Raw genomic sequence first — 13,653 nt, forward strand, 5'->3', positions numbered from 1 at the left:
ATGGATGATTGCAATCTTAATCAGACTATAAAGTATATCGCTGTGAAGCAGAAAGCACACGGTTCCAGACAGTGGGTAGCTTGTAACTCGTCAACTTCTCACAGAATGTCATCTGACTTTATTATCATTTTGTGGGGTATTGTTGCTCTGGTCACACTCTCTGCCTGAACCGTTACTAAACACATACACATTTGATGTGTATAAATTGATGCTCCTATGGCGCACTGCAGGCATCAACACCACAGAACCAGCAGTATTTTAGGAAAAGCTATTTAGGCAATATTTTTGCATATTACAGTTACTGCTTCTTTTAACTTCAGGTCTCACTTCAAAACAATAAAGTGGATAAGTAAGTAAAATGTAATTAAATTATTGATATGATATAGATGCAGAGCTAAAAATAGTGGTTGGGACTACAAAAACCCTCCACTTGCACTTACAGTGGTGTTACAGAGTGAAGCTTCTCTTACCCCATAAACAATCCTTGGCTGCGTATAAACACCATGCTCAAGTGCTGAAGCACACAAATCCAACAACAACAAACCTCTATTTTGGTCTGCGATCAAGTTGAAAAAGGAATTTACATGGTGACAGCTGATGTGACCTATCGCCGGTGATGTTTGTCAATTTAACAAGTAAAGTGACAGTAGTAGTTTTTCAAGAAATAAAAAAATCATCCTCTGGGGATAAAATCCTTAGTATTGTATTCCTTTCAGCTCTCTCCAAACAGCAACTGTGGCTGCAGAAATAAAAACCCAGCTTTGGTCACACAGTCCTCATTTGACACCCCAAAATTGAAACATAGTCAAAGCAGAGGCGTCAAAGCAGGTTGGTGTGCCTAATAGTGGTTTTTAAACCTCTTTTACTATTTATTAATTATTCCATTAGTTTTCCTGATGTTGTTTTTATTCTGTGGATATCATATCAAAAGGCATCATTCTCTATTACCGAGTGAACAAATAGGTTGTTACTTGCATTACACTCTTAATCTTCTTAAGCCTGAAACATATCCTTGGTCTTATTCTGCCTTCAGCTCATGCCAGCAATGTATGAATTTTTAGTAGAGTTCACATGACTGAGCCAAAAAAGTGTTGAATACTGTAAATCAGAAAGTCTGAATTTAAGGCTGTAGTTATTTTTTGACATCTTTTTGACTATTTTTACTACCAGCTTTGGAAGTATAAAGTAATGTGGCCTTACTGGGTCTTTAAACTCAAAGGGTTGCGTTGGTCGAGGCTTGTTGTTTAAGGTACCAGTGAGACCATGAAATACGTCTGGTTTGAGTAAGAGTTACGTGAGTTTCAAAGCTTATCAGATGCCAAAACAATCTATAGTGGTTTATAATACTACCTACAGTGGAATGACAATGTTCATGTGCCAAAGTAATATACCTAGAATGTGTGTTTGCAAGTAATGAAATGAAGAGTGTAGCTAATTTACTTGTGTGTAATTCATGGCTTGAAAATAATAATAATAATAATGTGTAATTTTCTCACAATGACTGGAATCAATCACGGAAAATATACAGTTAATGTGACCTCTGGTGTAGCCTAGAAGAGGAAAAAACCCTCTACTGGCTGTTACGTAACAAAACCTCCCCTAACATAATGAGTTTAACCACCAGATGGGCAGCGTGAGAAAGCATGTCCTTCCCTCAAGTCTTGCATCAAGATAAACATGATGAAATCATGAATGTGAAATAATATGTTAGTGTGCAGGAGTCCATATGTGGCCCTGCCATGGTCATACACAGACCCGCTATGCTTTGATCAAGACTTGCTTGGATCTCAGTGGAGAGAAGATAGAAACAGGAAGGGCCCTCGGTCAACATTTAGATGGAGGGAGGGGAGGGGGACGGACAAAGACAGACACTGAAGGACACAAAACAAATGTGAGTGCATGTGTTGCTAAGGCGGTGAGGGTGTATGTTTCTAATTATTATATCATTATGATATACAACTGTATGGTAGTTGGTGACATTTTTGAAGGGTAAAAAAAAGAACCTAAAACCAGGATCAAAGGGATTATACAGATTTACCTAGATTTAGCGAGCAATATGTATAAAATCCTTCAGACTTCCTGCCGACTACAAATCTGTATTGCGGTATAAGAAGTACTGAAAGATCCCGTTTTAAAAACGCTCGACTATAACAGCATAAGCATGGTACAAGCTTCTGTGTTTTGGATAAAGATGGAGACTGCATGATAACTGGGTGCTATAAGATACAGGACTGGTCAGTGACTCACAATGTCAGAATGAGCACGTTTTCAGATGAAGGTTCCCTGTGGAGTTTTAGACCTCTAGAAGTGTGATGGAGCTGTTTTTCTACGAGTGGGTCCGTGTTTTGTTTATCCTGCGTGTGCTCGCACAAAGACTAACATGCACACACTTGTGACACAGTGCATATTCCTGTCAATGGTTTCACATTTTTCCACTGTTTCAGCGATAAACTTTGGTTTCCAAGGAAACTCCACATGGCCTCATTAAATACCTAATTCTTAACGAGGTCATCATGACTGCTGTATTGGTCAAACTTGGCCAGCAAAAGTATTCCTCGCACACCCACATCAGTGACAATGCAGAGGGTATGAATGTGACAGCATTCAGTCACCATGGTTCACTACACTCAATCGCAAAAATGTAAACACACAGACCTGCCAGTGCAAAAACACGGCTTGAGTTTAAACATGAAGAAAGATGTGTTACATTTTCAAGTAATATTTTAAAAGCATAATATCATTGACAGAGAGCTTTGGTAGGGACCTGGTGATGCATAATCATAACGAGTATAAGGGCCATCAGACACAGAATCATTTGTGAAAGACCTGATGACTAACTGTATAAAGCTGATTTGTGTGCCACCTTTTCTTCCAAAACAAAACCACACATATCCACCATTTCTGTTATCCAGCCTTTGTTTTTCAAGGATTTGCAGTATTTGTGCACCGAAGTAAGTAGCGATGCAAACAGGTGGTTTGTATTCTACAGCATTCATTCATTAGTGTATTATGACTCCATTTAGTTTACTGTAAACATGTTCTTACCTGTCCATCCTGACCCACATGTACCTGGTGGATCTGGAGATTTCCCTGAAATAGAGGAGTGACATGTCATGTCAAAGACCTGCATCATACTATACACACACAATCATTTAGCTATTTCAACTAGCAATAGAAAGTCATAAAAATGATACATTTTGCCCATTTTTTTGACGTCCTATTTATCTTAACATGCATGGACGACATCAGATTATTAAAACCTGTTCAAAGTCATTAAACACTGGCTTTGGCAGAGGAGTTTTTAAACATGATGACATAAGAATGAGAGGTGGAGGCAAATAACTTGTATATATGTCAACAATTGTGTAATTTCTGGCTACATCGAGGAGCTTGTAAACAAAAACAGAAACCATTTGCAAAGGCACAAGCCTATCGCAGTCTCATCAAAATGCAATGACCATCGTAAAGTCTCTGAACACCCACAGTGACATTTACAAGACCACATAAGAGAATACATCATATAAGCCACATTTAGTCCAAACGCTGCTTAATTGTTTTATCGCGGTACTTGTATTTCATCTATATATCAAATGCAGTTGGAGCGGCCATATGGCCAAAGAGCAGTGCAATCTCTCAAATGGCTAATTTCCTTTCAAGCAAGCTAAAACCAATGTCTTTGATGAAAGGGGCCCTTTCTAATGAAAACATATTGTATGAGTGGCAGTCGGGGAGAAGTGGGATTTTGTTGCTAAGCTTTGAACTCCAAAAACAAACAATATCATGAAATAGGAAGGAGAGAAAAGGAAAAAAAGAAAACTGGGCTCAGCCACAAAGAGCATGAAAGTCTTTAGAGCTTTTCTGCCTCCAGTACACTCAGTCTCTCTCACTCACTCGTGCATTTCTTTAGCACACTGGACAGGAAATGAGAAAAAAACTTGGTCAAGGTGTCGATTGCTTTTGCATAAATCTCAAGCTGTTATGCATGTGTGGCATGTATCATACTGTATGTTTAGAGTATTAGATGTGCGTAAAGATAGACCGGTGCCTGGAAATAAATCGCGAGAAATCACCAATAAGGATGCTGATGTGAAAATTCCTCTCCAGCATCAGCGCGGTTCGGAGGTAGATTTTGGTTTCAACTAGCATGCTAATGCCGTGTGTGCATGCAGAGTGCATGTCTAGTGGGGGGACAAGAGACATCTGGGTAATATGTGGAAACAAATGTCATAACCCCATGCAAAAGCAAGCGGATACATAAACATTACGAGACATCTGCTTTTGCTAAAACTCACTAATGATTTAAGTGTTGTCAGGTATTACTCAAACGCATTATGCTTCTCTTGGATGGCTATTTGCAAACAGAAACAGAGGCTCAAAAGACTCGCATGTTTAATGACTCTTACCAAACCTATTTGACAGATGAAAACAAATAGTTTGCTCTATTACATGGGGTTTCTCTCTTTCTTTCTTTTAGAAGTAGACTAGTCTCCAAAATGTGAGTTATGCAATCACTAATTTCATCGATTAGGAAATGGGTGTAGCTAAATATTTGTATAATTCTTCTTCCACAGAGCTGAAGGGGGATCAACTCCTTTTTTCTGAAGTAACACATACACTTTCAATGCGACAGTGAGCCTCATCAAAATGAAACTGTAGCTTTGCAGAGTAATCATCAGTGACCCAAATAATGTATAAGAAACCTAACTATTTCTGCAAAAATTGCATTTTTTGCAAGTCCAAGTCAAGTCTCACTTTGATCACAAGTCCAAGTCTCAAGTGTGTTACGGTTATGGTTATAATGAGTGTTTTATACATACATACATACATACATACACACGACCCAACCCACAAATCAGTAATTTCAACCAGAGGGAATGAGACAAGTGGCGAGAAGACCGCATTGGGAGTGAGGGGAGGCGGGGCTATGCACACACTGCAGTGTGCAGGGTGTGCAGGCGTGTTTATCAGCTGGCTGGCCAGAGAGAAGAGAGAGAGTGAGAAAGCGCAGCTGGTACCCACTGACTTCAAACACAACATACTGACATGTATGTTACACACTAAAGCAGACGACACTATTTTTCTTCCCGGTAAACCACTTCTTTCTAAAACATCAGTTTTATACCATATGGAGACAAATTAGCCTGGCTGGCTTGTTTGCAAAGAAATTTCATATACCAGGAAGAATGACTCATGAAAAATGAGCAGCTTTTTTTCCCACTTGCCTCACTGTCCTGTGTGATCTGAACCTCCTCTCCTTGTGGCACCTGGGCAATGTGCAGCTGACCCTGTGGAATCTGGGAGACACAAGAACAATTAAGACGAAGGTGAGACAGCTGATGCTGGAATAATTACACAAATATGATCAAAAAATCAACTATTTTTTCCCCCTTTAACCGTAGAGATGCATCGATCGATTGGCTGCCTTTTTTCAGCTGATGAACCATGACTAGTGACTGGCCTGTCAGTTTCATATTACCAATTTTTTGCCTGTCACATTCACACACATGTACCGACGTATGATCATTTGTGACATCTCACTAGCTCACATGCGCACGCGAGCGCACACACATGGCCGAGATGGTCTTACTCAACTGTAACCACAATCACAATCAATGAATACAGGGTCCTTTATCAATTTGATCAATTCCTGTGTAACTTCAAAACTTATATCTTCAAGAACAGGCCATGACGTTTAATCAAGTGACCTGTTGCTCTCTTGATAAAAGGTCGTATCTTGGATGATTTCAGGGCACAAGGAAGATAAAATATCAGAGGTTCAGACACTTCCTCCTTGTCAGCCCACATAAGCTGCATTGTATTTCTGCAGAATGCTGTATGTGTCACTGTGGTGGGAGGAATGATCTTTCCACCTGCACTACAAACCCTGCTCTGTGAGACCCTCATATGACAGCACGACAATAACAGGAGTGTGTTTGCCTATAAATAAAAATGATGACTTATGGATGGATTCAGAGATAGAAGGATGAAATGTCTGACACTCACCACCTGAACTTGTCCATCCTCGCCTATACGGTGGAACTGGACTTGTTGATTGGCCAGTGTGTAGTGCAAAGTCTGCTGGGTGGCCGCCTCAATCTGGCCCGTTTCTTCTGCCATGCCTCCCTCTGGTTAGGAGAACAAACAGTATGGTCAATTGTGTGCTCATGTGTACAGCAGAAGTAGGTCAGGACACACACTAAAGACACATAAGAAGTAATGATGAGCTTTCTAAGATACAGATACACAAACCGTCACACCCACACATCAAGCAAGGGCAATAGCAACATATTGTAAAAAAAAAACCTGGCTAATTCCTCCACCATCTGCTGGATGATGCCGTGTTTATACCTCATAAAACGCCTAAACACACAACAAGGACTCTTCAGTTAGCCATACAAACAGATTTATGGTCTAGCAGCCAAACACAAACTCCAGGCCGCATTCTAAACATCCACTATCACATCAGCAATCTTAAATCCCTGCGTAGATCTGTCGCATCACCTATTGAAGCTTCAAAACAGCCAAAAGAACCCAAGACAACACGTCAGCAATCAAAGACTGCAATGCGCTCAGGGGCGGTGGAGTCTGCATCAAATGCCACAAACTAAACAAAATCACACAGACTTTTGTCTGCAAGAAAAGGACCATTTGGGAGAAGTGAGGGCTGACAGGATTTAGGCAGCGTGAAAAAAAAAGGAATATAGTTTAAAAGCACATATCAAGTACACCTCAAAAGTTCTGTTTTGTGTTATGCTGCTTTGAAAAGTAAGGCCGTCTCTTGTCTTTCATTATATATGCTATGCACTGTATTATGTAATTAATCCTCAGTACTTTTGTATGCCAGAGGAAGCCAGGGCCAAGTTGTGAAAACTAGGGTTTGGATCTGAGCCGGTTCATTGATAAAAAAAAAATGGCTTCAAAAGCATCTTTCTGGTCCATTAACATGTCATCTAATTAGGTGTGTGTCCTTGCATGTTTGTGCATTCACCACCTGAACTAGTATTTGTGTATAACACTCTAGGGTGTGTAGCCTGAAAAGGAAGTGCCTGACAATCCACCCCTAGTGTGCACTCACAGGATATTTGGGTTTCCCCTGCAGTTTTACTTTCCCTGGTCGGAGGTGAGAGGTGATGGCTCACAGGGAGGGAAGGACAGCAGGCATTGTGTGCAGATTACAACCATCTGCAGCAATACACACTGCATCTGCATTTGGGTTCAGGTCTTAAAATAGCTTTCATATAGATGATGAAATGAGACTACTGAGACAACAACTGAACTGTGAATCATATGTCTTCTGGTGCACAATGGCCAATGAATGAAAAAGAAAAGAAGTGTGCATGTAAATCATGAGTGTAACATTAATGGAACGCATCTGACCAGTAACGATTTGTAGAAATGACTTTTAATTTGTGGCTATCCATGGTAAACTATAACATATCCATCACTATCAAGATAATGATCTTAGAGATGCCGACTTAACGGAGATCCTCCAAGTTTGAAGAAAGATAATACTTCCCCATTCCTTCCAAACTAGCTGAGTTCAAATTTACAGATTAAAATTAACAAAAAGACGTCCATAATTACAAACCAAATACTGTTACAATGCTGCTCCAGTGAAACCAAACCAAATGGAAAACCAGGGATTATCTCACTGGCCCGTAAGCAACAGAAACGGCAGCAAACGTCTTTTTCTTTGGGTCTGTATTGAAATGTACAGCTTGTTTGATGAGAAAACAGCCGCAAAACTTAGCAACGTTATCAGTCGATAAAGACTGGAGCCAGGTGGGTATTATTTTTTCCTCAGAATATAGAGATAAATGTTAATGTGCTCACTCCAAAAACATTTCACAAGAAAGGTGGCAGAAGGTTCTAACATTTTTGGATTTCTTAAATACAAAGATTAACACGCTTGAAAAGGATGACAGAAATGGGATTTTGTAAATGCAATCTTGTGTTTAACTTGAGAAACTCGTGTTAAAATAATACTTTAACACTTGCCTTTTGGTGGAATGTGGGCTTGCCCATAGGAGCGGCCCTTATGAAAACACTGTATTGCAATACTTTTCTAGTCTCGCCATTGTGCAGCACTACTCCTTTATATGCATAGTAATGCAGGAGGACAAATAATTAATTCCAGCCCTCACTATTACGCGGTACAGTGGGGTATGTGTGGTGTGAATATAAAGTTGCTTTTATGTCATTTTCTTGAGTTAATGTGTCTACATACAAACACACACACACACACACACAAAACAACATCCTATGTAGTATGTGCCATGGTCATGATGCAAACGAAGTTATATAAATACAAGCTTTAAAGCCCTGTAATAATAGCTGTACTTTACCTGCAGATGTACCACGAGGTGTGCGTTTGGAGAAGCTCTTAACAGCCAAACTCTGGCCCCGCTGCTTGCGTCTCCAGGCGGTGCGACACTTTGAGTCTATGCTTTGCTTGATGCGGTACCAGTCTGACTCGGTGATGCCAAATTTGTGGAACAAGTGGCCTGTGGGGACACGGAGAGGTCAAATCACCACATTCTATGTCAATAATTAAATATTGTTGGCTTGGTTGTGCATGGGTGTATCATATCTCAAATTTGATCTGTCCCTAGGCTTTCTCTCTGCGTTTCAATTTGTCCTTTTGCCCCTGAAATGCTGCCTCTATTTGCCTCCCCTTTTCTGTTTCAGTAGTGCAGGAAATGAAATGATCTGATTCGAGCCTTAGTGAAGTATTGTATATGTTCTAGTACCTCGCCGCCAGACACACAAGTGACAACCTCACAGCTAACCTAGGAGACGTATACCTAGTTTATACTTCTTGCACAGACCTTCTGCAGAACCACAGAGATGGTGTGCAGAGCTTGCAGGCACGTGCGGTGCACCTCCTGAGAAATGTAACTATGTGCCAGGCACTGCAGAATTTTAATTGGACTTTAGAGTTGGGAGGTGGAATTTCCTCATATCCATTACAGCAGCAATCTTATTAATTATAAGCACAGAGGCTCCTCCTCATCACCCAACCCTTACATTATCATTCTAAAGCCATGGAGTTGTGCTTCACGTCACACCTATCAAATAAATCAAAGGCCGCCGCACAAGCCCACAAAGAATGCTTAGGTGCAAAGCCACATGAATATAAATCAGGCAAAAGCAGCTGCAGTTGTCATTGCAGCTGGGTTTCTTGTTAGAAAAGAAAATCAAGGGTTTCATATAAAACCTGCAAAAGCTTTGATCTTGGCTAAAAATATGTATGTCACAGGCTTGTTGGTACACTTAATCCTAAACTCAATAAAACCAGCATACAGTTGTTTACCCTACATACAACCTTTTGGAAATTACTGGAGGGATGCAAAAACTGGAGGAAATGTAATGCTAAATGTCACAGCAAAAGAGAGCACCAGATTGCTGCAATAGAACAGATATAGGCTGGAGGTGAAGCTGTCAGCTGGGCTATAGGACAAGGCATTTGTAATAAAGCCACTTCACCTGGACACGTTTATGACAACTGAAGGAAACACCTGTCCTGGTTCTGTTAACTTCTGCACCACTGACCTTTTGACAAGCAGTGTTGACACAGGCCTGTGACGATCCCTCGTCCCTCCCTCAGTGTAGATATGAGGAGGTGAGGCTGGATGCAGCTGTATTTAGTGGCTGTCTACCTCAGTGATATGAACCGTTTAAAAGAGATGAGCCGCCTGACAGGTCATTTCTACATAAATTAAAAACGATGCTGCAGCCTGAGGTAAAATGAGACAGAGCTGAGGGGTATCTGTAGATAGTGTGATGGCAGCCTTTTCACACCTGTACAGGCAGGCAGGGCACTTGTACCTTCATGCCTTTTCCTTCTTTTCTTTTTCTTTTTTTTAAATGCAGGCAGAATGAGTCACCCAAAAGTCACCTGGCCCTGCTCCAGCCTCTGCATACCTCTATGTATGCCATGGGGGATATCTGCTAAAATCTCCTGCAGGGGGCAGAAGCAGCACTCTGTATAAAATGCTAAAACAAACATACTGGTAGCCCCTTTTCTCCCTGCAATGTAACCCATATAAATATAGTATATATATATATTATCCTTCTGTCTACCATCATAGCATTGACTCTGCTTCATCAGGAATCAAAAGGATCGCTGAATTTATGGTGACTCCATCAGGATCCAGACATGTGCTTGTCATTTACAGTCTGGTATGTTATAAAATGTGTTGCACATTAATGTGTGTGTGTGTGTGTGCGTGTGTGTGTGTGCAATGATGAATGCATGTTGTTGTAACCCGCCTTGGGACTAGAGACTGCAGTCTATTTCTGTGTTTAATTCAGGGCTGCTTTGTGATGTAACAAAGATGAAATGTGGGAAGGTCTCAGAGAGTTCATTTATTGCTGCAAGGGCGCAAGGATTTAAACCCCGACTGAATGAAATGTATTACTCTAAATTAAAAGATGCTAATAACATGTAGTAATCATGAGGTAAACAGTTATTTCTAGACACCGCCTTGGAGGTTACTAGTTAAAAGACACTCCTTTCTTTTAACCTGTGTGTCGTGGAATAATGTTTTCTCAATTCTAGCTGGTAATGCTGCCGAAGCAAAAGATGACTCACAGCGAATGCCATAGATCATGAGTGGGTCCAGCTGCTTCTTGCCATGTTTGCCCTGGCCAGAGAGGTTTGACATGGCCTGGACCTCCCGATGGAAAAGGTAGTCTAACAGTGTCAGTGCCATTTTCTCCGCTGTGCGGCAGTTTGTGGTGATATGGAGCATGTCAGCTGCAGACACTGGGCAACGGACTCGCATCTCTGGGTTGTTCTCATCACCCAACCAGGTTCCCACTGGGTAATCATCTAAGGGAAACCGAAGAATGACGATTATTTAAGCACAGTTACACCGCTCTCTTTCAGCAAACCTGAAGCCTGTTGATAATAGTGAGTTCTGAAGTTTTCCTTCACAAATACTACACAGGTACAGAGATACTGAGATATATCATGTAATACAATAGCACACCCAAGTGGCAGTAAATGAGAACTGTGGGGGACACTGTGTTATAAAAGATATCACAATTTGGATATGCGGCCCGGGTGTTTAGTCACAGCATGCGTTGGCTGTAAAAAATCAACCACACAAACAAAGAATTGAGACACAATGTTCTAGACACTACATGAGTACCATCCAGATAATGCTGGCCAAAAGTTGTATCATAACCCACAGCTGCAAATAAATTCTTAATAGTTTGCCTTTGAAGATTAGCAAAATATCCCATGTTAACTGAAAATAACCAAACCAACAAGCACAGCAAATAGAAACACAGGAAACCTCAATGTGGACTTCATTAAGGTTTCTATCTAAACAAAACAATCAACGCAATTATTTGTGGCAGCTGTGGCTCAGGAGGCCTGATGGTCAGACCAGCGCCTGCATAATAGCTAATGCTATGGGTAAATGAGATGCAAATTGTAAAGTGCTTTGGATAAACGTGTTATATACTGTATACTGCACCCATTTATCATTTGGAGGACTAAAGTTTTTGTTGTTGAAGTAACATTTTATAGGATTGCCTCACTGGAGACATTTGGCCCAAAGGTTAAAAAGAAATTTTGAAACATGTAAAAGCGTATTTTTTTTCTTGCTGCTGCTCAACCTACGATGGTACGATTCAAAATGTGCCACAGCAATTGGCTTCCAAGTAAATGCACAGGTGGATATGTGTGGAACAGAATAGGACACAGTGTTACTGTCTGTAAGATTTACCGCCAAAAAAAAAAAAAAATGTGACAATGATCACCTGACAACCGGCCGGTCCAAACTGGTGAGCGATCAATCAGTGCATCTCTAGATATCACTTTTGTTTATATGGACAATGGAATTTGAGGTTAGCTAGAACCTCAATAACTTTATCAGCTATGTCACGGACAGTGGCACCGGGAAAACATCAAGTCATGTTTAACTTCACCAACCAAAGTTGGCTGACGTGCATGCTGACCAGTGGTTTCCCAAGAGTAGGAATACCAGTGAAAATCACAAGGCCCAGAGGCTGCATGCAAGGGCTCCACATGGCCGCTGGATGGGCTGAAGGCTCCCTGTTAAACGGTGCATTCATGTTGCTCCAGCTTCCCCAGCACCTCGAACCTGTTGCCCAGTTGGACAGATCCAGATTGAACAGTATGGGAGGGGTCCCTACTTTGTTTCTTCTCACCCCCTCCAAAGACACGGGCATGTAAGAGTTCCATGTTTTGGGTTTAGTACCAAGTCTGATCCAGGGATCTTCTTCATGGGTCTTGCTGATAAATGGTGACTCTACCTCCATAATGGCAGAGGGGCCAAACCAAGTGCTATGGTAAAAGTATGTGATGGAAGGAGCGGAACAGCAGCATCCAATTCAGGCACGGTTTAAGATCAAATAACAGCTGAACAATATAGGAAAAATATGCCTTTCTATCCACTGCATTTATATAGCGCTTTTTAGCCTTACTGGACAAAGCGCCATGATACAATTTGCCTCTCATTCAAACAGATTAATACGCCGATGGTGGCAGGGTTGCGATGCATGGTGTTGGTCTGCCCATCAGGACTTGGGGCTTAGACTCAACGACACTCTGCTCTATCTCCTGAGCCACTAACACCCCAAATATGTGTGAATTCATACCTTCTGAATTGAGTGTGATGAGTGTGACGTTTTGGCCATTTTGCGTGTTGCTGGATTGGCCGCCATTAGAAACAGTGTCACTGGCCTCTGAGCCGCTGTCTTGTTCATCCTGACTCTCATCAGGGCCCGGCACCTTTACCAAGATTGTGTTCTGACGCTTTCTGGTCACTGTGCTGAAAAGACACACAAATTTGTCAATTTGTAAGTCTAACATACAGACATAGTAACAACCAACTTGTATGAAGAATTTAGATTATTTACAGTCCTCAATTGCCTGGACTGATATTATAATATAATACTGTGTTGGGGAGGATTTGCACATTTGTGACCTCTGTCCACCACACTGGTCATATAATGTGAATGTGAGCCACTCACTTGCTGAGCAGATTCTCCAGAGGGGTGTCTTCTTGGCTAGTGCCCTTCGGATGTTCACTGCTCACTATCACATTTGTTTGTGGAACAACACTGAAGGAAAAGTTCAAAACACATTGGTTTACTGGCACGTTTTTAACGATCGGCAGTCTAAAGTTTAGGTAATGCTTGCTCCTGTAATCACAATACAATAAAATATCTCTAAATGATAAAAGAATACAATCACTTGGGCCTCAGAATCTCTATTTGACTATCATCTAAACCTGAATGAAGACAAAGTACAATTGGTGCAAATGTGCTAGTGGGCAAACACTTACCATCGCACTTTGTTCCAAGTTTGAGTGGCCCCCTGAGGAGACCCTGCAACCATAGGAACCTGGATGGGACTCTTTGCACATGGCACCATGCTGTCCAGTTTACGTCCGAGGGCTTTGCATGTAGCTTCCAGAGAATATAACTTTGCTTCAATTCCCTCCAGTCGCTGGCTGATTGATGCAGTGAATGAAACCAGTAGGTTCTGGAAACACAAACAATACAATTTAGTAACTGAATTAACAAATCATATCATCATATTTTAAATATATAAAAACATATGAGCTTTGGGATAGGGGTGTAACAACACGTGTTTGTTGAACCGTTCGGTACAGG

The 13,653-nt window shown here is 41.2% G+C and overlaps 1 protein-coding gene across 1 annotated transcript in view; it reads right to left on the bottom strand.

Annotated features, from left to right (window-relative positions):
• The window catches only part of banp (BTG3 associated nuclear protein), a 32,636-nt gene that overhangs the window by 16,108 nt on the left and 2,875 nt on the right, over positions 1 to 13,653 (bottom strand). Inside the window, exons 4-11 of the mRNA XM_084018154.1 lie at positions 13,323 to 13,522; positions 13,009 to 13,098; positions 12,634 to 12,806; positions 10,595 to 10,834; positions 8,346 to 8,504; positions 6,004 to 6,125; positions 5,223 to 5,294; positions 3,046 to 3,090 (exon numbers count right to left, since the gene is read on the bottom strand). Of these exons, the coding sequence (XP_083874280.1) occupies positions 3,046 to 3,090; positions 5,223 to 5,294; positions 6,004 to 6,125; positions 8,346 to 8,504; positions 10,595 to 10,834; positions 12,634 to 12,806; positions 13,009 to 13,098; positions 13,323 to 13,522 (1,101 nt within the window). The remainder of the gene's footprint in view (positions 1 to 3,045; positions 3,091 to 5,222; positions 5,295 to 6,003; positions 6,126 to 8,345; positions 8,505 to 10,594; positions 10,835 to 12,633; positions 12,807 to 13,008; positions 13,099 to 13,322; positions 13,523 to 13,653) is intronic.

Source organism: Eutrigla gurnardus (assembly GCF_963514095.1).
Source record: "Eutrigla gurnardus genome assembly, chromosome: 9".
Classification (NCBI taxonomy): Eukaryota; Metazoa; Chordata; class Actinopteri; order Perciformes; family Triglidae; genus Eutrigla; species Eutrigla gurnardus.